Here is a 25,863-nt window from a genome sequence, read left to right as displayed (position 1 = left end):
ATTCAGGGAGTTACCAGCACGCCCCAAGGATCTCGAGGGCTATCATCCCTGAAGCCAGGCTTCAAAGAGCCCCTTTCTCCCTCTGCCCGTCCCACCAAGCCCCAGATCCTTGTCACGCCTGGGTCTGCAGCTCTGCATCCTTGGTGGATAAGAATGGCTTCGGGCAGATGCGTATGAATCTTTCATGGCCCTCCCACTGTGACTCAGAAAGACCCATCACTCATCTCTCCAAACTGATACCCTCCTCTGTCCCCTCTCTCACCTCTACCTCATCACAAGCCTTGATCTCACACCCACTTTTACCCATTCACCCTTTTCCCAACCCCCCCACCACCACCACCGTTAACCCTGGGGATGGGCCTCAGGGAACTGGGACCCCAGGGTTAGCATGTGAGAAAGGTCCAGTGTCTCCTCATGCCAGGTGTGTCTTCGAACAGGCAGCTGTGATGGGGACAGTGTCTGATAATTGATGTGGCTTCCAAGCCCGCCGGGGAGGGAAGGAGGGAATGCAGGCTGGGGGCTGGGCTGGAGGCAGAGACGGGAAGAGAGGAGAGCCCGGGGGAAGCGAGGGGTTGGGGAGATGAAGGAAGTGAGGCATGCTCAGGGGCTGAGGGGGGCTTTGGGGAGATGCTGCGGTGGTTTTAAGAATACAGGAAGAGAAGCCAGGCATAGGGCTGGGCCAGAGTGGAGAGGGTAGACCAGGCGTGAGGGCCACGGGGCCGCTGAGGAACCAGGGATCAGGAACTTGGAGGCATGGCCCTGCTCACATCCCGGCCCATCCTTCTACAGAGCAAAGGGGAAAGGATGAGAGCGTGGGTCCGGGCCCGGCTCCCTGCCTGCTGCCTGGAGCGAGACTCCTGGTCTGCCTACATCTTCCCTCCTCAGTCAAGGTCAGCAAGAGGGTCCCTGACCTGCACCCCAACCTCTCCTTCTCGTGGGAAATTCTCCTGCAGCTCCGTCCCAGGGATGCTAGAAGTGTCCCCTGACAGGGGAGGATGAGAGCGGGGCCTGGGGATGGGAGGGCCCAGGATGGGTAGGGGCAATGCCCCTTACTGCTGTCCGCCCCTCCTGCTCCCCCTGGCTCAGCCTTTGCCTCTGTCCCGGAGCAGGTTCCGCCTGCTGTGTCACCGAATCATCACCCACAAGATGTTCGACCATGTGGTCCTTGTCATCATCTTCCTCAACTGCATCACTATCGCCATGGAGCGCCCCAAGATCGACCCCCACAGTGCTGTGAGTCACTGGGGCTGACACAGCGGCTTCTGAGCGTCTGCGTGACGCCCAGCCCTCCCGGATTAGCGGGTTAGCACGCACGCAGCGAGCCAGGCGGGCAGGGAGGCCCGGAGAGACACAGAGGCAGGGAGCCAGGAATCTCTCTGACTCTGACCCGTGCAACTGATGCCCCAGGATGCCTCCTGTGCCCCCCGCCGGCCTCCGTTTCCCTTCTGTGACACAGCAGCCAGCTGGGGGAGTGGGCCTTTCTCCTCGCCTGGGGAAAAGTGAGCTTCGTGGCACCCAGCTGTTTGCAGATGGCCTGCTCTCATGCGCCGGGGGCTTGTGAGGCCTGTATGTGAGTCAGTGAGTGTCATGGTGAGGCCAACAGTGAGACTGGCCCTGGCCGGGCTGAGTGGCAGAGGGTCTCCAGGACCTGGTGACTGACGGGGAGGCATCCTGCCCAACCTGCCCCATTGGCGGTGCCACGTCGGGGAGGGAAGCTGCCCTTTGCTCCTCAGGGTACTGCCAGGTCACAGGCAAGTAGGGTTTCAGGGGCATTTGGAGGACCGCTGGTCACTTCTGCTTGGCTTGTGAACCTGCCAGTCCTCCTCGGAAGGAGAGGAGAGGCCATGGGCCGGCGCGTCTGGACATACTCCCCTGGGCCTGACCTCTTCAGGATGGGCCCAGCCGGTCCTGGGAGCTGTCTCTCCCCAGCCTGGCATCGCAGCCTGTCGCCCCACAGCGATCCAGGTCCTAGAAGGGTGGGGGGCTCTGCTGCCCCTCCTGGCATCTTTCACCACTAGCTTGGAGGTGGTCTCCGCCCCTCCTTGCTGCCTCGCATACCATTATTCAGTTTTCGACATTTCTGGGGCTTCTGTTTTCCATTAGGGTGGGCTCCAGCCAGGCCAGTGTGGGGGGCGGGTGGTGGTGGTGGTGAAGGGAGCCTGGGGAGTGGAGGGCCAGCCTGGGCATAGGTGAGAGAGCACAGCACCGGGGACCCCCACCTCTGGAGCAAACGTGGCTGGTCACACTGGCCCCCTCATCTGCCTCCTGCCCAGGGCCCTGCCTCAGAGCTCACTGTGGCCACGTCTCTCCCCCACCTTCCCACTCAGCCCCTCCATCTCTAGCTCTGTCACGTGCGTGCTTCTCCCTCTCCCCTTTCGCTGCTTCTCACTCCCTCTGACACTCACACTTTGCCTGCCGCCGCCTCTCCAGCTCTCTACACCCCTCTCTTGGCCACCCAACGATGGAATCAGCCCACAGATATCAGGGGATTGGGTCGCCTTCTTTCCTGCCCTGCTTCACCCTATGCCTGGCATAAATATGGTGCCTGGGGACGCACAGCCTGTACTCAGGCCCCCAGCTTGCCCTGCGGCTCCATTTCTGGGGCACAGCAGGAAAACGAGTGCGTGGAGCAGAGGAGAGTAGGATGGGGCGTCAAGAGATCAAGCTAAATCCTGCTCCAGTTTTAAGAAAGGAATTGATGAATAGGGCCTGCGATACGGGGCTCAGATGACAGCACTGCGGTGGGAAGCACTTTCCCCTCAAGGCCGCTCCGGGAGGTAGTGGGGGGGGCAGTTCTGTTCAGGGGCAAGAGTGGGACTGTGGCCAGAGCTGCAAGTGAGTCGGGGCTTGACGCCTTCTCCGTGTGTGTGTGTGTGTGTGTGTGTGTGTGTGTGTGTGTGTGTGTGTCTGAGTGGCGGGGGGGAGAGCAGGAAGGAGATTGTCTGCTTTGCTGGGGAGAGTGGGGGGGTTCGTTCTGAGTCAGACATTGGAGGCAGCTCCTGGCTTCCGTGTGCAGAGCAGACATGGCCCGAGGAGGGGGTCCCAGTGGCGACACCTGCCCGCTCTCTCTTACAGGAACGCATCTTCCTGACCCTCTCCAATTACATCTTCACCGCAGTCTTTCTGGCTGAGATGACAGTGAAGGTGACGTGGGGTCGGCGTTGGTTTGGAGCCATCTGGCGCTCGGTGGGGGTGGAGAGCCTGGGTCACAAATGGAGGGCAGGGCTGGGGACTGACTGCAGGGAGGCGGCGGTGCCGGTGACGCACGGGCGTCCTCAGGTGGTGGCGCTGGGCTGGTGCTTCGGGGAGCAGGCCTACCTGCGCAGCAGCTGGAACGTTCTGGATGGCCTGTTGGTGCTCATCTCCATCATCGACATCCTGGTGTCCATGGTCTCCGACAGCGGCACCAAGATCCTCGGCATGCTGAGGGTGCTGCGGCTGCTGCGAACCCTGCGCCCGCTCAGGTGCCCTGGGCAGGCACACCCCGACGGCCAGCGCCCCACCTGCCCCTGCTTCCTGCCTGCGACCCCACAGGGAGCCCTGTCCCCCACTCCAGACACCGCTTCTCACTGGGTTTAACTGCGGCCCCAGCAGTCTCCCTCCACGAGCACTCCCCTCAGTGACCCCCGCCACGTGACACACTCCTGCAGGGCACAGTACAAGTGGCCATAGGCAGGACCCTCACATCCTTCAGCTGCAGCTCTCCCTCGGGTGGTACCCTCAGGGGTGACACTTGGCCTTCCCCGTGAAGTGACAGACTTTGTTTCCTGCTCTCCCCCTCTTTCCCCCCCCAATCCCAGGGACTACCCGCCAGGTCCAGGTAACACTTGTAGCAGGGGATCTCACCAATAAGGCAGTCACCCCGACCCCCGCCCAGAGTCGGGAATTTCCGTGGGTGGGAACGTGAACGGGGTGGATACTGACTGACCAGCGAGGGTTTTCCTGGCTGTGATGACCCACCTCCCCACCCCTTCCGTCCCTGCCTGCCCTCTACGTGCTCCGCACAAGTTTATCTCCCCATCCCCACAACACACTGCATCCCTGGGTTGAATCAGCACCCCAGCCCCATCAGGTAATCCTTTGACATCCTGGCAGTGGAGGTGGAGGTCTGGGGGTGGGTGGGGGGTGTCTGCACTGTAAGCCCAGAGTGTCAACCTCTTCCCTCCACTAGAGCCCAGGATGGGGACAAGTGAGCCAAGATGGGAGGGAGTGGCAAGCAGGGCAAGGGGCAAGGGAGCGTCTGAGCCGGGAACCCCTCTTACCCCCCTCCCTCCCTCCCCAGGGTAATCAGTCGGGCACAGGGGCTGAAGCTGGTGGTGGAAACGCTGATGTCCTCGCTGAAGCCCATTGGCAACATTGTGGTCATCTGTTGCGCCTTCTTCATCATTTTTGGCATCCTGGGGGTGCAGGTTTGTGGGGGTCTGGGGCCAGCTGTCAGCAGAAACCTGAGGAGTAGCCTTCCTCTTGGCCCCGGGGTGCTGCGGCTCCAGGTGCCGCCGCCACCTTTATCCCAGAGAAGAATAAATAGGGATGCTTCCCTCCTAGCCCGAGGCCTCAGGCCCCTTTGCCTCCTGGGCATTCTGGAGAAAACTGGGAACCTGGAAGAGGCCACAAAGGGGACAGGGCCTCGGGCTCTGGCCAGTGCCCACGCAGGCTGCCGCTCTGCCCTCTCACGCGCCACTCCAAGCGCAGACGCTGGCCTTGGCCCACAGTCTGCTCAGGGATCCCCTCCCTTCCTTCCCTGCTGGAGCGGGTGGGCTGCAGGCCAGGCCCGGGGATCCAGGGCCCAGGCAGCTGGGCCAGGTTAGCAGGGAGCTGGCAGGCAGGCGGGTGCAGACCCCAGACGAGGCAGGAAGTGGGGGCTGCTGGGGAAACTTGGCCTCTGTCCCAGGGAGGGAACTTGGCTTTGGAGGAAAAAGAAAGGGAGCTGCCTGCAGGATTCAGCCGGCGCCTCCGGGAGCCAGGGGAGCCCCTCCGTCCTGCTCTTCCGGAGCACCCGCCTCGCCCCAGGCTCCAGATGTTTCAGCTGCAGCGTAGATGGCTGTTGTCGGGCCAGAGGGAGCTCCTGGGTGGCCATCCCTTCCTTTGGCTCCTTGGGGTATCCACTCTGCCCTGGGGACGGGGTATTCTTGTGTTTCCTCGAATCCTCCGGCTCTAGAGACCAGTCTGGTGTACGTTTGCCAGGGCTGCGTGGTGCCCCTTCCCCTTCCCTTACTTTTGGCCTACTTAGGCCCCCTGGTCCTCCTGTCCCTCAAATCCCTTCCCCGCAGTCATAGCCTTGTCTGTTCTGGAGTGAGGGTGAGCTTTCCAGTCGGAAAGACCTGAGCTCGGGCCCCCTTTCCACCACCTACTGGTTGTATGGCCTTAATGAGTGAATTTACTTCTCTGAGCCTCAGTTTTCCTCATCTGTTAAGTGGGGTCCATTAATCCAGATCTCTCGGCCCTCCCCTAGAGTGCCTGCCTCATTGGGCTGGGGGTGGTCCTGAGAATTTGTACTTTGGAGTACATTCCCAGATGGTGCTCATGAGGCTGGTCCAGGGGCCCCACCTGGAGAATCGCGGGCCTCCCCCTTTGTAGAAAGTGAATGACCGTTCCCCTCCTTCCACGCTTTCCCAGTGCCCTCCCCAAGGACCTTTCCTTCCTCTCCAGGGCCTCTGCTCCAAGGAGCCCCGAGAAAGGGGTGCCTGCAGGGGAGGCTCCTGTCAGGGCTTCTCTGACCTGACCGAGCTCCTGGCCCTCACCCAGGGCGTGCCCAGAGCTCTTAAGCCCCAGGGCTGGTCTGGGCTTGCTGTGCTCACAGCTCACTTCTCTCTGTCTCCGGGTATGTGTGTGTTCAGCTCTTCAAAGGGAAGTTCTTCGTGTGCCAGGGCGAGGACACCAGGAACATCACTAACAAGTCAGACTGTGCTGAGGCCAGTTACCGGTGGGTCCGGCACAAGTACAACTTTGACAACCTCGGCCAGGTGAGCCCCAGGCTGGTGGAGGTGGGAGTGGTGGCAGGAGTCTGGGGAGGACACAGTTCCATGCTTAGTGATGCATGCAGGGCACTGGCCCACCTCTGTCTCATCAGCTAGTGAATGGGTCCTAATGGGATCCCCTTGGAGGGGAGCAGTGAGGATACAGTGCGATGAGGTGTGTATTTGTTTAGCATGGTACAAGGTGCAGGCATATTGTCAAGATGATTCTATTTCTCACTCCACATTCACAGAAACAGAAATGTAGAAAATGAAACAGCTCGCTCAGCGTTGCTGGTTTATTTCCCCGCCCCACCCTGGTTTTGGTTTCCGGATTTCCAGGACTCTGGGGTCCCTTGCTCTACCTGGCTGAGGTCGTCTCCCACGGCTCTTCCGGCTTCAGAGCAGCCAGGGAGACTTGGGAAAGAGAGCGCTCCCGGGGCCTGGAGCGCGACTCCGAAGGCCTAGGGTCCCCCGAGCTACTGCCAGGAGGTGCTTTGGGTGGAAGTGGTGGGTGGCTTGGTCATGCATCCTAGGTTTCAAGTGGTCCTTTCCTCCCCCCCCCCCCCCCGCAGGCCCTAATGTCCCTGTTCGTGCTGGCGTCTAAGGACGGCTGGGTGGATATCATGTACGATGGGCTGGACGCTGTCGGTGTGGACCAGCAGGTAGGGCTGAGGTGGGCAGGATCCATCTTTGCGCTCAGGTCACTCACCGTGGGCCAACTCCAGGTGTGATGGGCGTAGGCTTGGACAGAAAGACAGCAAGGCAGGTTGGCAAAACGCCATCCAGGAGGCATCACCTCTGACAGCAGAGGCTGTTAACTGGTGGCCTGCGGGCAAATCCGGTCATGCTTCATTGGCTTGCAACAGATTTAAAACTTTTTGAATTAGTGGGAAGCGGTTAGAAATTGACAAATTTGGGCTTCCCTGGTGGCGCAGTAGTTGAGAGTCCGCCTGCCGATGCAGGGGACACGGGTTCGTGCCCTGGTCCGGGAGGATCCCACATGCCGCGGAGCGGCTGGGCCCGTGAGCCATGGCCGCTGAGCCTACGCGTCGGAGCCTGTGCTCCGCAGCGGGAGAGGCCACAGCAGTGAGAGGCCCGCGTAATGCAAAAAAAAAAAAAAAAAAAAATTGACAAATTTTACATGAAAATCTGGATTTGGGCCTGCTCAGGAGAAGTCCAAAGATCTGGAAACACTGGGCTTGAATTCCTGAAGGGCAGGAGTCAGCTGAATCAAAGAAGCAGCTGCCCCTTTTGGATAGAACATCCACTCTCTATATTTAGCCACAGTCCCCACCTTTCCCTACTGCCTAACACCAAACCCACATCATTCCTTTACATCACCTGCTGGGTCTGCGTAACTGAGTGCGCAGGCCCTGTGTTAAGGAACGCAGGCTGTAGGGCAGCACCTGTGACAGTTACCTTGCGCTAATGTCTCCACTTTGTCCTTCCTGCTCCCCACCAGCCCATCATGAACCACAACCCCTGGATGCTGCTGTACTTCATCTCGTTCCTGCTCATCGTGGCCTTCTTTGTCCTGAACATGTTCGTGGGCGTGGTGGTGGAGAACTTCCACAAGTGTCGGCAGCACCAGGAGGAGGAGGAGGCCCGGCGGCGGGAGGAGAAGCGTCTACGGAGATTGGAGAAAAAGAGAAGGAGTAAGGAGAAGCAGATGGCTGGTCGGTAGTCTTTCCACATCTCTCTGAGTCGTACTTGACCTTGGCCTTGCGACTGTAGGGGGCTAGGGGCTAGGGGCTGGGGCTGGGGCAGGGAGAAGATGCTCCCACCCCCTCCCCTCCCCCTTCCCCTCGAGAGCATGTCAGCCTCTAGAGCCTGCATGAAGCAGACCAGTTCAGCCCTGTGAGAGCAGGGGAGCTACCCCGCTGCGGGGCTCCCGGTCTCAGCATTGTGCTCCCCAGATGATGCCAGGTGGGAGCTGATGCACAGTCCCTCCCAGCTCGACTCTGAGAGGAGCCTCATGGGATGAAAATCCTGCCGCCTTGCCCCGTGCCAGTGCCCATTGACCCCGGGCTTGGCCCAAGTGCCAGCCTTGCCTGCCCCAGCGCTGGCGAGCAAGCATCTTCATCCTGTGGCGACCCAGTGTCTGTAGCTGCTGGGCAAGGCCTCAGCAGAACCTACAGATGGACCGTGGCGTGAGCAAACCCCAGACCCCTCCTTCCTCCCTATCTCCAGAAAAACTCCCTGGCTTCCCGACTGTCCTTTTTTTTTGCCAAGCGGTACAAAAATACTCCCTCAGCTCAGGGAAGGTCTGAGGTCACAGGAACTCTAAGGTCATGACGCTCTGGACTTAGACCCTTCAGCCCCTCACCTTGGATCTCCAATATCTCTTGCCATTGGCCGGGTGAGGCCCCCACCCCCTCCCTCCTCACACTCTCATGCCAGTGGGCGGGCCGAGGCTAAGCGAAAGACACCCAGATTCCAGGGAGGACGCGAGGGGTGACAGGCGTGCGGGTCCTGTTGTCTCCCCGTGTGTCTGCAGATGTGTCTGCACTTGGCTCCCCTCCCCGTCTGCAGGACTCCTGCCTCTCTGTCTGGTACTCGACAATCTGTGGGACTCTCTCTCAGTCACTGCCCACGTCTCTCTAAGTGTCTTTATGTGTGGGTTTCTCAAGGCCTTTGTGTGTCTGCCTCTGTTTGGTCTGTGGGTTTCCCCTCCTCTCTCTACCCTTTCACAACCGTCTTTCTTATGCCGATAAGATCCCTGAGGTGCTCTGAGTTTTCCCTTTGGTTTGTTGAAATGTGAGTACTACCAAGAGGGTCGGGGGCTGCGGTGCCCCCCTCAGCCCCTGGCTCTATCTCCTGCCACCTGTGAAGGCACCTGGAGCGAGGGGAGGGCTGTAGGGGGGTGTGGGGGAGGTTGGGTGGGACGGAGCCCACGCTCCCTGTGGGAGGCGGGGCTGCTCCAGTGGGCGGGGCGGGGACACTGGCCTCTGGGCAGCAGATCTGGGCTAGGGGCCCCATCGTGGCTCCCTGTGGACCGCTGAGGCTGAGCAGGCGCACTGCCCCCGGCAGCCATGCTCCCACGCCGCCCCTCCTGGCAGTCTGCCCTCTCAGCAGGACAACTGCAGATGGAACTCTTTTGGCAGGAGGCACCCGTGGCCCTGCCTGACCAGCTGGCTCCCCTTCCGGGGTCTGCAGCCTTCTCAGGTGCTGCTGAGGCCGCAGCACGGGTAGGAGTGGACATCTGTTCTGAGGACAGGCTTCCTCCCCTCCCCATGCCTCCGACTCCCTGCCCCTGTGACCCTGATGAGCTGGCCGAACTGCTCAGCTTCCTCGAGTGCCCTGTGCCCGAGTCTGGGGCTGGCGCTCAGGACGAGCCGCCCTTGCTCAGCACGCCCTATTCACAGGAAGAGTGAGGGTCAGAGCCCAGGGGGAGCAAGCTGCTGAGGGGGCCCTGCCCAGCCCACCTGGTCCGGCCAGTGACCGATGTCGTGTTTCGTTCTTTTAGATCTAATGCTGGACGATGTAATTGCTTCCGGCAGCTCAGCCAGCGCGGCGCCAGGTACTGCGTCTGGGGTTGTGGGTTCCAGGGTGTGGCCCGGGCAGTCAGGCCCGCCTCATGCGTGCCGGCATCCTCTTTGCTCCCTCTCCATGGCTCACTGATTCTGTCCTCTCAGGGTGAGGGCTAAGGGTCCCTGGGGTGCCGGGCTCCATGGCATCCCGTAGGCCTGTGCTAGCTGGGCAGGAGGTGAGGGCCTTAGCACACCCCTCCATCCAGCTTCTCTTGGTGGACGCTCCTTGTCTGGCCAGGCTTCCGAGGCCCGAGCTCCCAGCCCCCTGCCACCTCCTCCCAGGTCACACTGTTCGATTATCAGAGCGGCAATCTCTCCTGCCTCCTTATGTCTGAAGGGGATACTTTGATCCGAGCAAACAGGATAAGAGGAGCAGAGAAGGAGCGGATTTGTTTTAAAAATGTAACGATGAATAATTGAACAGACTCATTAATGGTCAAGTAATTGCAGTGGCCACGTCATTGCTACGAACAGCAGGAATTAGGAGTCAAAGGCCCGAGTTAGCCACATGCTTCTCCCCCAAAAGCCAAAGATTTGGGCGTGAGTTGGGTCATTCTCTTTGAGAGCCGTGTCCCTGGGAAGGCCTTCCTGGTTCTGCCTGTCCTCCCCTGGTCCTTTGGCCCCTGCTCTCCCAACACGGCCCCCAGACAGAGGTTCAGAGGTTTTGAGAATCTGTGACAGAGTTGTGGCGCCTCGTTACACCCTCTGATGTCTCCACCCAGCGGTTCCCAACCTGTTCATCCCCGTGGGCCCCCCTTGTCATCTCCCCCAACAGACCCCACATTTTAAAAGACTGTCACTGAAGTTGAGAGCACTTCAATTATGACTTTGTTTCACCGTTTTTATTAATCAACGGCACATCTAATTGCTAATCAGAGCTTCTGAGCTGCTGAAGCTTTCGCACTGAACGATAGCAAAGAAAGACCATTTTGCCATTAAATTAGCTTGTGGGGTCTTAGCACAGGCATCTGATTTCTTATAAGCCTTTAGAAATATTGAGAAGAACCTAAGGACCCCCACGTGGCTGCCTCCTCAGGCGGCTGAGGGACTGGGACTCCAGGCTGGGAACCATGGGCTGTACCTTTCTCCACTTTTCCGCATTCTCCCAGGAGCCTGACTCCAGCAGACGCTGCCCTGTGGTGCTGGGCTGCCTGATCAAAGGGGACCCCCTGAGCTGCCATTTGAGAGGTCACCCCTGAGGCCCTGGGTGGGTCGATATCTCCTGTCCCCGCGGTGCTGAGCTATGATGTTTGGCATTGAGAGACCAGCTGTGGGCTCAGGAGGCTCTAGCTGCTTTGTGTCTGGATTGCCTGGGCCCCACACCCCAGAGTCAGGCTGTACTGTGAGTGCCTGATGTGTTAGGGAATGAGAGGAGGGTGAGGGGACGTGGCCTTCAGCTTTTCCCTTACGGGTTCACCTGGTCTGTAGGCTGACGTGTCTGCACATACACACTCATGCCAGGATACCACAGGGCTGGCCCACAGAGGCTTCTCCCCCAAGAATCAACCCGTGCAGATTCCCGTGGCCCCCGAGGCCGTTCTCCTGACATACCCACTTAATGCTAAACACTCTCTTTACTCTCACACTGCACCCCCGCTTCTGGGGATACTCTGCCATGCTCCTGTTGGCACAGGCAGGTATGTACACTGGTTACAACAGTGTCTTACCCTTCCAGCTGGTAAGGAAGACTCAGAGACCCCAAACAAGGGCTCACATCACCCCATATTCCTCTTTCCCAAACCTTGTGTTCTGTGTGGTCCACACTAGAGCTTTCAGATTTCACCGTGCCTGAGAATCACCCAGAGGACATATAAAAACACAGATTCCCCACTGAGCCCCACCTTAGAGATTCTCACAGAGTGGTCCAGGGTAGGACCCGAGCATCTGCATCTCCAATCAGCTCGCAGCGGGTGGCGATGATAGTGCCTCCGTCTACCCAACGGTGTGATGGGGATGACATCACACCCTCCAGTCCGGGGCTGCTGGAATCAAACACGTGCACCATACCCCCCTGCCAGCACCACTCCCACCCTGTGCTGCCCCCAGCAGAGGCGGAGCAGACATATCCCAGGGAAAGGCAGAAGGGAAGAGTCTTTGATTATCAGGAAAATGGTCCTGACCAGACACCTGGGTCCAGCCCAGCTTCCAGGTGGAAGGAGAGACCGGGGCTGCCGCGCAAGCAAGGCAGCCTCAAGCGATCACTCAGCCTCCAGCACCAGCTCTGCTCCCCTCGGCCTCCTGGGGCACCTACCTCCACTCACCCTCTCTCCTTCCGTCAGGACCCACTGATCGGGCCGGGCCTGGCTATAGCAGCTGAAGGTGGCCTCTGTCATGGGGGCCTGTGTCCCTGGGAGTGACCCCTGCCTTCCTCCTAGCCCCACCACACTCCTTTGCAAACCCTCCGCCCTGGCTGTGCCTCGCGCTCCCGGGGACCCCTACTAACTCACTGTGCCTGTGGTTCTCACTCACAGCCTTGCACCCCCTACTGCACCTCTCCTCTGCTCCCGCCCCTGACTGGGGGCTGGGCAGTCCTAGGGGTGCCCTTCTCCCCGCTGTCTGACTCTGGTATTTTCTCCACCTAAGGCGGCTCATACTGGTAGGAGGCAGGGAGATGGGGCCAGGGCTGCCGACGTGCCAGTGGCCACTGGTCAAGGCCCCTCCTGGGCTACAGCTGGAGCTGTCAGAGCAGCACACCCACCCGAGGCTCCTCCCAGGGGTTCTCAGTTTCTTCTCTGAGCCCAGGTGCTTGCCTGTAGAACCGAGGTCCGGGAGCAAAAGGGGCGTGGCATCGTTCAGAGCCCAGCAACAAGAGCCTTCGGGCAAACTCTTCGAGGGCACCCTCCGGGCCAAAGCCCCAAGGCTTTGTGTCTAAACCCTCCTGGCAGCTGGTGAGGGACTGGGGCTGGGAGTTCAGGTTCCGGCTCGTTGCTGCCTCCCAATGTGTAGATAGCTCACTTTTTGACGGGCCTCCTTCTCTCCCGCTGTAAAGCAAAGGGTTTGGCGGAGGAGACGCTTATCAGGTCGGCCCTGGTACTCTTTGGACCTGTGCTCTAATGGGGGGATTTCTGGCAGCCTGGGCACCTGCTGGTCTGGGGTCCAGGCCGAGGGTAGAAGGGCTCTGGACAGACCTCAAGGGCCTGGGACCGGTCGCTGTGAACAGATGCCCTGCTTCAGTCGTCCTGCCCCCACCTTCCCTCTGGGCCTCCACCCGTTCCTCAGACTCCTAGAGCAAGGCCAGGAGGTGGTGAGAGCAGCTCCATCTGGCCTGGGGCTGCCAACACAGTCAGACTGGGGTGACAGGGGAGGGGGGGACTCTCCCGACCTCTCCTCTGCATTGTCTCAGCTAATAACGGGGCCAATAATGAGCCACTCTTTCTAACCTAATTGTGTTCAAACATTTCAGTTAATTCTCCATTCCTAGTTTAGCATAATGGGATCGGGTGCTTCCGGCACTTATGGAGGTCAATGCAGAGAGAGAGTTCCAGCTGCTTAGGCAACGCTGGGCGCCTAGCGCCCTCTGGTTCTGTGGGTACCGAAGGAAGGAAGGAAGAGGCTGGCTCGCCCAGTCACCCTCCACGATAGCATCGCTGTGTGGATGACCTGTGGCCTCCTGCTGTCCCCTGACCCCAGCCGCTCCACCCCCATTCCCCTGGGGGCCGGGAGGGCTGCCTGAGCAAACAAAGCCACGGTTGACTGGCCCATCTCTGGAAACAGAAATATGGCCCAACGCGCCGTACGGTGCACCAGAACACTTGGGGCTCTCTGCCTCTCGGTTATCCACACCTCAAGGCCGATGCTGGTGCGTGGCATCTGGTGAGGCTGGACGGGCAGCTCTTGGGTACTCTTCTGCCTTTGGCCTTTGGTGGGGGCCCACCCAGGCCGCTCCCCGCCTCAGTTTACCTCTCTGTTAATAGTCCTGCATGGGAAAGGACAGTTATAACCAAGCTGGCCTGAGCCCAAAGCTTCCTGCCGCCCCTGGCACAGTCCTCAGAGGCTGCAGCCCTGGCTCGCTGGCTTCCGCCCTAGACCTCCTGAGGGGGAAGGGCTGTCTGGGACCTGAGGCTGCCCCAAGCCTCCCCACGGGGCGCCTCTTCTTTCTTTGTGGCTGCCTGGGGACCCAATCTGTCAGCTGCCTCTGATGACATGTATCCCCAACTTGGCATGGCCTTTCCTCACACGTGGAGGAAGGGCCCCCTGTAATCTCCCGCCCCCAGATTCATTCTGCCTGCTTTAGTAGGTCAACCTTCTGGCACCATGATTTTTATAACTAAGTGGTTCACTAATTACGAGAGAAATACGATGCCTCTGACAGATCTCAGACAGTGCTTCCAGCCCAGCCTGCAGGGGAAGCTGCCCCGGCCCCCAGGAGCAGGCTGGGTACAGCCTCATTAGAAACTGGGTGAGCCCTTCAGGTGCACCAGGGCAGAGCCCTGTGGCCGCCCCTCCTCCCTCCCCCACGTGAGGGTTCAGGAGGCCCAGACCCTGCCCCCGCCCCCGGAGGCCCTCTCAGTGGGTTGGGGCAGCCAGCCAACAGGATGTCCAATTTCCAATCTCCGGTTTTATCTCCAAATCCCAGCTCTGTGTAACCTCCTCTGCTCCCCTCGAGAGGCTGAGCTTGGTGGGGGAGCGAGAGCCTTCCCCTCTGCATTGACGGAGCTTCCCCTGAGTCCAATAAGACCGGTCGTTTTTCATCTACTGATCTGGCCTTGCTGCAGAACATCGAGTTGAGGGTGTTCCGAGGGGCTGCTGGATTTGGGAGGCTGCCTCGGGAAGGGGGCTCACCTGGTGTCTAATGTGGGTGGGGAGCTCTGCATGTCCTGACCCCTTCTTTGCCCAACTGCAGCCAGTAGAGCAAATGCTTGGAGGGGTGACCCTGAGAGAGCTGGCCCTGCCCCCAAAGGGCAGTGCGTGGAGGACGAGGATGCTGATGACGCTGGAATGTTTCTGGCATTGGAGGCTGGTGGCTGTGAGGGACTGTGGGTGGAGGGGACGCAGGGGGCAGGGCCCGATGGCTGCTCTGTTCCCCCCTCCCTGCCCCGCTGCCCCACCAGAGGCCCAGTGCAAACCCTACTACTCGGACTACTCCCGCTTCCGGCTCCTCGTTCACCACCTGTGTACCAGCCACTACCTGGATCTCTTCATCACGGGTGTCATTGGGCTGAACGTGGTCACTATGGCCATGGAGCACTACCAGCAGCCCCAGGTAGGAGCAAGTGACTGGCCATCTGGACCCCACCTCCAGCCATGGGCCTGCCAGGTGAATGTAACCCAGCCTGAGCCAGAGCGCCTCCGGCGAGTGCTGGGTGCCCTAGAGGGGGTCCTCTTGTACCCCTTGCAGTGACCCTCTGAAGATCGGTCTCATCTTGGTTTTACAGATGAGGACACTGAGGCTCAGAGAGGTTAGTTGACTTGATCAAGGTCACACAGCTAGGAAGTAGAGGACCTGGTTTCTTCACCCAGCAGATATTTATTGAGTATCTGAAACGCACTGGACCTTTGAGGGTAAAGAAGGCGGACCAGTGCCTGCCCTTCTGGAGTTGAAATTCTCGTGAACATCCAGCTCCAAACCTCCCCTGTGATCTTGCCACCTCTCAAATAAGCCTCCGTCAGCTGCCTTCCACGTCTCAGTTTTCCCATCTGTAAAATAGGGACATTGAATTGATAATGCAAAAGGCCCCTTCCAGTTCTAGCATTCTGTGCCTTCCAGCACATTCTCATGTGATCTCCTCACTGACCCTCAAGGAGAGAGATCCTTCAACATGAAGTTTGGATCGTGCATGTGAATGAGAACCCTACTCTACCCTAGAGTGGTGACCAATGGTCAGCCATCATGGTGGGAAGAGATGAAAGGCCCCCTTAGACTCACCTTGTCTCCCAGATCTGGGAAGAATGATAGAGGGGTCAGGGCAGGCATCGTCCCTGGGCCTTAAGAGACCCTGCATCTTGCCTCCATCCCTGCCAGATCCTGGACGAGGCTCTGAAGATCTGCAACTACATCTTCACTGTCATCTTCGTCTTGGAGTCAGTTTTCAAACTGGTGGCCTTTGGCTTTCGACGGTTCTTCCAGGACAGGTAAAAGAGAGGGGAGGGGAGTAGGGGAGTGGGCGAAAGGGTGTGTTCTCCTGGGGAGATGCCCCGGAGGGTCTAGTGCCTGAAGACCTTTCTTGACTCCGGAGGTTCAGACTGCACTCCAGGGCCTACCCAGGGCTGATGGCGGGCTGGGGGTGGGGGTATATCCAGGGCCTGAGGGATGGGAGGGAAGGGAGGAAGCTTGGCAAGGCAGGGCCTGCAGACACTGACAACTGAAAACCAGTGTGGCTTAGACTGGAGCCAGACTGCCTGGACAGATCTGAATCCTGGCCCCATTACTTAGAAGCGGGTAAGTTTGGGTAAGTTGCTTAATCGCTCTCCGTTTCCTCATCCATAGAATGGGATATAATAGCTGTATCGACATCACAGAGTTGTGAAGATTGTGAGTTCCTATTTGTAAAGTCTTTCAAATAGTGCTTGGCACAGAGCAGATACCATATTAATGCTAGATAAAAAACGAAAAGCAGAGGCCCTCGAGCTAAAGTCCTAGCCCTACCTGTGCCGCCGACCAGCTGTGTGACTAGATAAACCACCGCTTCTCTGCAGGATGGAAAGGCTGGACAGGCTGACCTCCACTCTCCTTTCTGTGGCTGAGAACGTGCCACTCGTGTTGCCACGCCTGCCCCCTCCTCTGCAGTGCCCCCCTCAGGGAGCTGTGTCCTGGGCTTTCAGGTGGAACCAGCTGGACCTGGCCATTGTGCTGCTGTCCATCATGGGCATCACGCTGGAGGAGATCGAGGTCAACGCCTCACTGCCCATCAACCCCACCATCATCCGCATCATGAGGGTGTTGCGTATCGCCCGAGGTCAGTGCCCGGCTGCCTGCCCACCATGGCCACCCTCCCAGGGTGACCTGCCCAGGGGGAGATGGCAGGGCTCAGCTCTGCCTGGCTAGGGACGGGGTGGGTGTGGGCTCCGTGAGCCTTTCTTCCAGCCTCTGCCAGAAGGGAAAGCTGGGAGCTGGGCCGAGGGTGGGGGTGAAGCCACGGCAGCCCGGCCCTGGCTCCACCAGCTGTGTGACCTGGGACCCAGAGGGGCCAGCTCACGACATTGTCCTGTCCTGCAGTTCTAAAGCTGCTGAAGATGGCTGTGGGCATGCGGGCGCTGCTGGACACAGTGATGCAGGCCCTGCCCCAGGTAGCTGGGAGGCGGGGGTGGGTGGGAAGGGTCCTCTCGGGAAGGAGAGGGTGCTCTCCAAAGGGGCGGGGGCTCAGGGAAGCTGGCTGGGAGATCCAGTGGCACCTTTTCCATTTCTTTTCCTCTTTTCCAGGTGGGGAACCTGGGACTTCTCTTCATGTTGTTGTTTTTCATCTTTGCAGCTCTGGGCGTGGAGCTCTTTGGAGACTTGGGTGAGTTGGGGTAGGGAGGGCAGAGGAGCCAGGGCTGGACACCCAGGAGCTCCCGGACTAACTCGGGCCTCTGTCCCCTTCCCTTCTCCTCCAGAGTGTGACGAGACACACCCCTGCGAGGGCCTGGGCCGCCATGCCACCTTCCGGAACTTTGGCATGGCCTTCCTGACCCTCTTCCGAGTCTCCACAGGTGACAACTGGAATGGCATTATGAAGGTGAGAGCCCACCGCAGCGAGGTCCCTCCCAGGGCTGGCCCGGGCCCCAAGGAGACAGCCCCACCTCTTGGCTCAAGATGAACTGGATGTGAATAAAAGCATGTAACCTTCTGTCCCCCAGGCCGGAACACTCTGGAACTCCCTCTCCCCAGGACATGCTCTGACTCACACTTCCCAGGACGGTGTCTAGTACTCTTCTGCCCACAGGACACCGTCACTCCCTCCTCCTGCCCTTCCTTCTCCCCCTGCAAAGCTCCGTGACACCAGAGACCTGATTTCCCAGGATAGCTCTGTCCGCTGTCCTCACAACCTCACCTTTCTAACCCGCCTCCCCAGGACACCCTCCGGGACTGTGACCAGGAGTCCACCTGCTACAACACGGTCATCTCGCCCATCTACTTCGTGTCCTTCGTGCTGACAGCCCAGTTTGTGCTGGTCAACGTGGTGATCGCTGTGCTGATGAAGCACCTGGAGGAGAGCAACAAGGAGGCCAAGGAGGAGGCCGAACTGGAGGCTGAGCTGGAGCTGGAGATGAAGCCGCTCAGCCCACAGGCCCCCTCGCCGCCGGGCAGCCCCTTCCTCTGGCCTGGGGCCGAGGGCCCCGACAGCCCTGGCAGCCCCAAGCCTGGGGCCCCACAGGCTGCAGCCCATGCTGAAGCAGTCTCCCACTTCTCCCTGGAGCACCCCATGGTGAGCAAACACCCCCTTCGCCTCAAGGGGGTGTGGGACGGAGACCGGTGGCGTGGGTGCTCAGCGGCTCGGTGGTTGGGTGGTGTACAGGGAGCGGGCGGCAAGCAGACCCTGGGGCTCGTCCTGAGTCGTCTGACCCCCTGCCTGCATGTGGAGGGGTGAGCAGGCCCCGCCCAGCCCCAGAGGTGGCTGCCTGCGCTCACAGCGTGGGGCCACCCCGCAAGCTGCTGGCACACGTGCTGGCCCATCCGCCCCGGTGCCTCCCGTTCGGCCCGGGCTCCCCTTCCTGGCTCTTAGGTTCAAGGCTGTTTTCTGTTTCCTTCCTGTTTCTTTCTTACCCTCTCGCCCTGATTTTGCCAAACCTCTTTCCTTCCCCCCCTTTCAACCTGCCTGATTCCATCTCTCAATCTTTTTCCCTGGTCTCTTCTCTTTCCTCCTCCTTCTCCCCCTGTGGGCTCTTCTCATGTTCCATCTCCCATCTCTTCTTCCTCCTCCCACACCTCTCTCTTCCCCACCTTCCACATCCCCTCCTCCTTCTCTGTCTCTTTGTTGTTATTGTTGTGTGTGTGCGTGTGCGTGCGTGTGTGTGTGTACGTGTGTGTGCACGCGTGTGACCTCTTTCTCTCTCTCTGACTCTTCTCAATCCCCTGCCATGACATTTCCCGTTACTGCTCCTCTGACCCCCACGCCCCTGACTCTCTGGCTCCCCTTATGGGCTGGTCCTCCCCAGGACAGACAGCTGTTTGACACCATATCCCTGCTGATCCAGGGCTCCCTGGAGGGGGAGCTGAAGCTGATGGAGGAGCTGGCAGGCCCAGGAGGCCCGCCCTCTGCCTTCCCTCCCACCCGCAGCCTGGGCGGCTCCAACCCACAGGTTACTGTGTCCCTGTGCTGTGCCCCTTCTCCTGACTGTGCTGGGCTGTACCACGCTGTGCCATGCTTCTTGGGACGGGGTCGGGGAGGGTGTTTCCTGCCCATTGGGTGTCTGGGGAAAGAACAGCCTCAGGGCCTCAGTTGCGCTTTGGGCCTGGCAGGAGGCAGCCAGGGCTTCTTCAGGCTGAGATCAACCTCTGGAACACATGGTTGGAAGGTAGGAATGCTGAGATTGGACTTCTGAGGGAGAAGGATACTTGGAGGAGGGGTCTGGAGAGGGCAGTTGTAAGAAAGAACCTGGAAGAAAAGAGATGGATGGAGCAGAAGACACGTTGGCAGTGGGACCTTAGGGGGTAGGGGGAGTGAGGTACCAGATCCAGGGGAGAGGTGCTTCGGGGGAGAGTGCAGGTGGCCAGGGGACCCATTGAGGGACATGTCTTAGAACACAGTCTCCTTCTTCTCCGTATCCAGTGCCCTCCCCCTCCCCAGTCCTCTGTTTGGTGGCTTTTTAAGCTAAGGAAACAGCTGGGCATGATGGGTGCTATCCGTAGCCAGTGGCTTCTGACCTGGTCCTGAGAGTGGGTGGAAGGCTCCAGCTGGGAGTGGGTTCCGGGGACCTCGTGTGAAATAGGACTTGGCTTCCTCCCCAAGCCCCGCCCCTTCCCACAGCACCACATACTTTTCTCCCCCAATCCCATTTCACTGCGATCTGCTTTCTGGGGTCCTCTTCCTTCTCCTCTTGGGACCTGTCTGGCCGCCTCTGACCCCCTCCACTTGGAGGTGCACCCCACCAACCCTCCCACTAGGTCAAGGACTGCAGGAGAGCCGCCAGTAGACCCAGAGCGGAAGCAAGGAGACAGGTATCAGCTGGAGGTAGAAAGCCTAGTGTTCCGCGGGCCATGATGGAGGACGGCGCGGGCAAGCCGGTTCCCAGCGCCTGGGACACCCGTAGCCTGATCAGAGAAAGGGATGGCGATCCTCAACTAGGAAGGGACCTCGCCTCTAGGGTTCCTGACCTCTTGTTGGGATTCAGCCTCAGATAGACTATAGGGACCTGAACCTGGCAACGACCTAGAACGATCAGTGGGAAAGCAAGTCCCTTCCCAAGGCCTCCCATCCTGAAGGAAGCTCGTGGGGAAGGGTGCTGGGAGAGAGGAGGGTGTTGAGAAGGTGGCCAGGCAGTCAGCTCATCTGGGAGGCAGGGCCCCGCTCTCCCCCGGGGCCCTGTAGGCACTGAAGTCCGGCTGCAGATCCCAGGTGAGCCAGACAGACGCTGTGGTGGCCCAAGCCAGTGTGCCCAGTTCAGACCAGCAGGAGGAGAGCACCTCCCAGAACCTAAGCTGGAGAGGGCAGGCAGAGGAGGGCCCAGGAGGGGAGACGCCAGAGCCTGCGGGGAGGCCGAGTTCTGCCAGGCTTTTGGAAGCAGAGAGAATAGTCAGGAAGCAGTCATCAGATTGGCAGATTTGTCCCCAGCACTGCCCGCCCCCCCCATGCTGCTGTGTCTGTGCTGGGAGCAGAGAGGCGCTTTGCGGACCTTTCTTCATTTTTTTCCTGGATCTTCCCTCTCCCTGCTCCCTCCCTGGGGGGTGGTAGTGTGGGAGGGGCTGTCAAGGTTCCTGGGGCATCTTCAGAACGCGTTTCTGTGTCTCCTGCTTTGTCAGTGTTTGCCCTGGCTCTTCGCTGCCTGCGCAGCCTCTCTGGTCAGAGCAGGGGTTTGGGGGGAGGAGGGGAGGCGCTCTCAGTTTACTTGGGAAAGGGGTGGGGAGAGAGAAAGGAGGCCTTTTCTCCTTGCGCTTTGTGACGGGGAGGAGGGGCTCTGTGTGCGCACGCGCGCGTGTGTGTGCGTGTGCGTGTGTGTGCGTGCACACACGAGAATGTGCACTGTCTCTGTTTCTTATGCCTGATCATCTCTCTCCCTGTCTAGATCCCTCTAGCTGAGACGGAGGCTCTGTCTCTGACGTCAGAGATTGTGTCTGAACTGTCCTGCTCTGTAGCTCTGACGGATGACTCTTTGCCTGATGACACTCACACACTCTTACTTAGTGCCCTGGAGAGCAATGTACATACACACAGCCCCCCACTGCTCCCCCTGCCTCCCCAGGGGCCGGGCTGGCTGCAGGGCTCCAGCTCCCTCCCCTCCTCTCACTCTGACACCAGGCCCCACCCAGAGGCAACACTTAGTGCTCTAGGCTTTGCTAGGTCTTTCAGGTTCCCCACGGTGGACAAAGCAATTAGATAAGATTAAATTGGGGCCTTGCCCGGAAGGGCCCAGGGGCAGCAGTTGTGAAAGGGTTAATCCAGACGCCCAGGAGTGGCAGAGCTCAGATCAGAGGTGTTATCAGGCAGCTGACCAAACGGCCCGTCTGGAGGCAGAGTTGGTCTCTGTATGTGGAGCCCCGTGCAAGCCAGCCCTCCCCCTCCCTGCACCCCTCCTTCCCACCTCCGCTTCCCCCCTTGCCCCAACATGAGCCATTCACCACCACGTAGTGGGTGAGAGCCACATCTCTGCTGCCACCACCATGCCCTTCTCCACCTGGGGGGCCGCTCCTATCTCCCCCGTCACTGTCCCTGTATGTCCTCACGTCCTGGGGCGATTCTTTGTGTTCTGACAGCTTCTCCACCCTTGCCCGGTTCCCCCGTCCCCATCTGACTGTGGGCAGCCCCCTCCTTCCTGTCTTCCCCCTCCTCTTGGGACTTAAGGAGGGACAGGGGGCCCCTCCTCACAGCGGGGCTCTGTTGGGGCAGGGCCTTGACCTTAGGGGTTCCTGGGGGTCTTGGAGTGGTTGGCAGAAGTGGAGCCTGGGGCTGAGAGAGGAAGTAAAGGATCCAGACTGCTTTCTGACACAGCCATTCTCAGGCCTTCTGGGGCTACTTAACTGGCTGGGCCCACATCGGGACACGAACCTACAGCCTCTCTGAGAGCCAGGAACGGACAAGGTGATGCAGAAATCTCTTGGGAACAAGCCTTGTCTCCCTCCAGCTGGGGTCAAAGGCTGATTATCGCCTTTCTTTGAAATAGATTAAAAAAAAATCCACTCCCATCCCCAGTCTGTCCACGAAGGGAGGACCTGAGCCCATGGTACCCAGGCCTTGCTCCTCACACACCACCTGCCAGAGTCACTGTGTAATTAAAGGGAGGTGGGGAGGGGGCTGAACCAGCTGTGACACACTCTTAGTGTTCAGCCGTCACTCAGCTCACGTGAGCCCCGCCCTTGTCCAGTGCTGGGTGTTGGGGCTGCCTTAGGACTTGGATGGTGAAACAGCCTCCGTTCTGCAGGCAGTCCCGGGGCTGCCTTGTCTCCTGCTCATTAGGAAGGCCCTCCCCTACTCCCCAAGCCCCAGCACAGCGATCGGGATGGGGGGCTGTTGTTAGCTTTTAACTCTCCACTGTGCAGCGTCAGAGACTCTCAATGGGGCCTTGAGAATGAGCTCTTGGGCTGGGGGCTGGGGGCTGGGGGCTGCTCTCCCTCCTTTGGACACCTCACCCCTCTGCCATCCCCTGTGGAAAGCTCCAAGATGATGCAGTATGAATAGTTTTCTGGGGGCAGGGCATCCTCCTACCCCCTTCCTCCCTGTGTATGGGGGGGCTCTCCATGTGTCTGTCCCTTCTCCCCGACCACACTCATCCCATCACCATCTTGTCCAGGGAGGGGATGGGGGCCAGGGCCTTGGCCGGGGGGGTGGGGTGGGGGTGGGCTTCTGGTTACTGTTGCCAAGCTCTGCCTCAGTTACCCAATCTGGATGCCCCCTCTTCCTCCCATCTCCCTCCCCTGTTCCCTTTGCAGATGGAGTCCCACACTGAGGAGGTGCCCGTCATGCTGAGACCAGATCTGCTGACTGTGAGGAAGTCTGGGGTCAGCCGAACGCACTCTCTGCCCAATGACAGCTACATGTGCCGGGATGGGAGCACTGCCGAGGGGTCCCTGGGACACAGGGGCTGGGGGCTCCCCAAAGCTCAGTCAGGTACCAAGGCTGGGGGCAGGCCAGCTCGGCTCACACCAGGAGATCCGTCCTTGCTTAAGCCCAGTCCTGTCCTCGGGAAGTAGGGGTACTGAGGCAGACAAAGAGGTCTCTCCTACCCCTGAGGAGCCCCCAGCCTGAAGGGGTCAGCCAGCCCCCCGCTGAGGGAGCCCCCGCCTGAGGGGAGTGGCTTTCAATCCAGGGTGGGGGTTGGGTGGTGAGGGTAGAGGCCCCGGTGGGGAGAGGCCCCGGACGGGAGGGACTCAGGTGGGAGCCAGCACACTGACTCTCCAGTTCTTCTCTCTCCCCCTCCCCCCTCCCCTCACAGGCTCTGTCTTGTCCGTTCACTCCCAGCCAGCAGACACCAGCTACATCCTGCAGCTTCCCAAAGATGCACCCCACCTGCTCCAGCCCCACGGTGCTCCCACGTGGGGCACCATCCCCAAATTGCCCCCACCAGCCCGCTCCCCTCTGGCTCAGAGGCCACTCAGGCGCCAGGTGAGCAAGTGTAGAGGGTGGACACGGACCGGGGCTGGTCTCTCTGCTGGGAATCCTAGGCTGTTGGTGGTGACCAGGGTTGCCACTTTCATTCTCCCAGCAAACATTTATTGTGTGCCAATGATGTGCCAGGCTGAGTTCTAGGTGCCAGGGGCACAGTTCTAGGCAAAGCAGAAGTGGTCTGTGTCCTCTTGGAGTTTGCACCCCCCCCTTTGTTTCGCCGAGGAGGCCCGGAGACCAGAGGGGGCCATGGTTGTCCAGGGACACACGTCAGGTTGGAGGTAGAACCTGGTCTCTGGACTCCCTTTCCGTGGCGCAGAGCTGCCTCCCTATTCTCTGTACTTCTAGACCTAGCTAAGGGGCACAAGGCACGTTTTAGATGTCTCCACTTTTGGCCAAGCCCGGCGCCTACCTTCCAGAGCCCACACTCCAGGGGCACAGAGCAGAAGCTCGTGTAGCCAGGTGAGGCTTGTCTGCCCCCACTGTGACGAGGCCACTACCCACGCCATGTGTGCCTCATGTGTGAGGATAGCTACGTGAGGATCTGCTCAATCCAGCACATCTGGGGAGCAGGAACTGTCCTCATCCCTTCTGCAAATATTCGCTGAGCAGCCTCCATGGCTGGGCACCGGGGACATGGACACATGAGACAGCCCCTGCCCTCTGGAGCGCATGGTATAACAGCAGGGACATACACCCCATCAGGTCATTGCAGCAGCAGGTCACAGGGTGCTCACGTGTGTGGTGCAGCAGGGAGCAGAGGAGGAAGGGGTCAGTTTTACTTTGGGGTGAAGAGAGGCGGGTATTACATCACAGGGTACCTGAGCCCATGCAGTCAAGGGATGCTCGCCATTTGGGAAGGGTATGTAAGGCCCAAGAAATAGCCTGTGCAGAGGCTGGGAGGTGTTGTGAGCAACAGCTGGGGAGCAGAGCTGGCCCAGTGCTTTCTTGGATCTGTACAGAGCGATTCCTGCAGGCTGGGGGGTGGGGGTGGGGGCACAGTGGACAACAGAGGTCAGACTGCGTATGACCCGCATCTCCCAACAAGAGCAGATACTGGTACCCCTGCCTAGGGTGGTCCTGCCTGAAACTCCATGGAGCGGGGGAGGAGGGGCTCTCTGACCTGCCAAGTGGGACAGTTCACAGGGGAGAGGAAGCCCCTGGGCTGAGCCCTCGCCCCACCCCATACAGGCAGCAATAAGGACGGATTCCCTGGACGTTCAGGGCCTGGACAGCAGGGAAGACCTGCTGTCAGAGGTGAGCGGGCCCTCCCCGCCGCTGGCCGGGGCCTCCTCCTTCTGGGGCCGCTCCAGCGCCCAGGCGCAGCAGCATTCCCACGGCCAGAGCAAGATCTCGAAGCACATGCCCCCGTCAGCCCCCTGCCCGGGCCCAGAACCCACGTGGAGCAAGGGCCCATCAGAGATCAGAAGCAGCTTAGAGCTGGACACGGAGCTGGGCTGGATTTCGGGAGACCTCCTGCCTGTGGGCAGCCAGGAGGAAGCCCCGTCCCCACGGGACCTGAAGAAGTGCTACAGCGTGGAGGCCCGCAGCTGCCCGCGCCGGCCTGCGTCCTGGCTGGATGCACAGAGGAGGCACTCCATCGCCGTCAGCTGCCTGGACAGTGGCTCCCAGCCCCGCCTGGGCCCTGGCTCCTCTAGCCTCAGGGGTCAGCCTCTTGGGGGACCTGGGAGCCGGCCCAAGAAGAAACTCAGCCCGCCCAGTATCTCCATAGAACCCCCAGAGAGCCAGAGCCAGGGCCCTCGGCCCCCACCCAGCCCTGGTGTCTGCCTCCGCCGGAGGGCTCCATCCAGCGACTCCAAGGAACCCTCGGCCTCCGGCCCTCCCGACAGCATGGCTGCCTCGCCCCCCCCAAAGAAAGACGTGCTGAGTCTCTCTGGTTTATCCTCTGACCCAGCAGACCTGGACCCCTGAGTCCTGCCCTACTCTCCCACTCACCTTTCTCCACTGGGTGCCAAATCGTAGCTCCTCCTCCTGGGCTATACTCCTGAAAAGTTCCATATGGACACCCTCCTCGCCTCAGTGGCCCTGGGCACCGGCAAGCGGAATTTCCAGAGTTGAAAGCAGCAGCCGTGGCCACCCTGCTCCAGGCTGAGAGAGACAGGCCCAGTGGAGCTGAGGTTCCCGACACCAGGAGCTGTTGGGAGAAAGCAATACGTTTGTGCAGAATCTCTATGTATATTCTATTTTATTAAATTAATTGAATCTAGTATTTGCGGGATGTACAACATTTTGTGACTGAAGAGACTTGTTTCCTCCTGCTTTTATGTGTCTCAGAATATTTTTGAGGCGAAGGCGTCTGTCTCTTGGCTATTTTAACCTAAAATAACTAATCTAGTTATATTCCCTCTTCTTGCAAAGCACAAGCTGGGACCGGGAGTGCATTACAGCCCTGGTGGGGGCCCATCTTCAGTGGAGAGCGAGAACCATTTTGGAAACTGTAATGTAACTTATTTTTTCCTTTAACCTCGTCATCATTTTCTCTAGGAGAAAAAAAGAAAAAAATAAGATTTTACAAATGAAATGGAACCTTTTTATATATACATACATACATATCTATATCTATATCTATAATAAAGTAATTTTCCAAAATAAAAAGTTAATCACGGTCCAAAGTAAAAGCAAAAGGGACAGAATTAGGCATTTCCAGATGGCACTGGAGAGAGATTCCTGGAGATGGGG

General features: G+C 59.4%; 1 protein-coding gene across 13 annotated transcripts in view; it reads left to right on the top strand.

Annotated features, from left to right (window-relative positions):
- Window positions 1-25,393, top strand: part of CACNA1G (calcium voltage-gated channel subunit alpha1 G) — a 63,813-nt gene extending 38,420 nt beyond the window's left edge. The window contains exons 17-37 of one of the 13 annotated variants that reach the window (XM_033847346.2): window positions 790-890; window positions 1,110-1,233; window positions 3,076-3,144; window positions 3,280-3,464; window positions 4,283-4,409; window positions 5,838-5,963; window positions 6,530-6,619; window positions 7,420-7,612; window positions 9,424-9,477; window positions 14,539-14,690; window positions 15,450-15,559; window positions 16,250-16,383; window positions 16,644-16,714; window positions 16,848-16,926; window positions 17,021-17,142; window positions 17,479-17,832; window positions 18,563-18,706; window positions 20,630-20,764; window positions 22,491-22,668; window positions 22,994-23,163; window positions 24,355-25,393. In XM_033847346.2, coding sequence (XP_033703237.1) covers window positions 790-890; window positions 1,110-1,233; window positions 3,076-3,144; window positions 3,280-3,464; window positions 4,283-4,409; window positions 5,838-5,963; window positions 6,530-6,619; window positions 7,420-7,612; window positions 9,424-9,477; window positions 14,539-14,690; window positions 15,450-15,559; window positions 16,250-16,383; window positions 16,644-16,714; window positions 16,848-16,926; window positions 17,021-17,142; window positions 17,479-17,832; window positions 18,563-18,706; window positions 20,630-20,764; window positions 22,491-22,668; window positions 22,994-23,163; window positions 24,355-25,095 — 3,459 coding nt within the window. In that variant the 3' untranslated portion in view covers window positions 25,096-25,393. Of the gene's footprint in view, window positions 1-789; window positions 891-1,109; window positions 1,234-3,075; window positions 3,145-3,279; window positions 3,465-4,282; window positions 4,410-5,837; window positions 5,964-6,529; window positions 6,620-7,419; window positions 7,634-9,423; window positions 9,478-14,538; window positions 14,691-15,449; window positions 15,560-16,123; window positions 16,384-16,643; window positions 16,715-16,847; window positions 16,927-17,020; window positions 17,143-17,478; window positions 17,833-18,562; window positions 18,707-20,629; window positions 20,765-22,490; window positions 22,669-22,993; window positions 23,164-24,354 lie in introns of those variants that run through there. The other 12 variants (XM_073798162.1, XM_073798164.1, XM_073798166.1 and 9 more) reach the window with 12 other exon arrangements.
- The last annotated feature ends 470 nt before the right edge of the window (window positions 25,394-25,863 follow it).

The sequence above is a fragment of the Tursiops truncatus genome, chromosome 20, assembly GCF_011762595.2.
Source record: "Tursiops truncatus isolate mTurTru1 chromosome 20, mTurTru1.mat.Y, whole genome shotgun sequence".
NCBI classification, from domain to species: domain Eukaryota; kingdom Metazoa; phylum Chordata; class Mammalia; order Artiodactyla; family Delphinidae; genus Tursiops; species Tursiops truncatus.
Note: the sequence above shows the minus strand (reverse complement) of the source record. Positions and strands in the feature narration are given on the sequence as shown.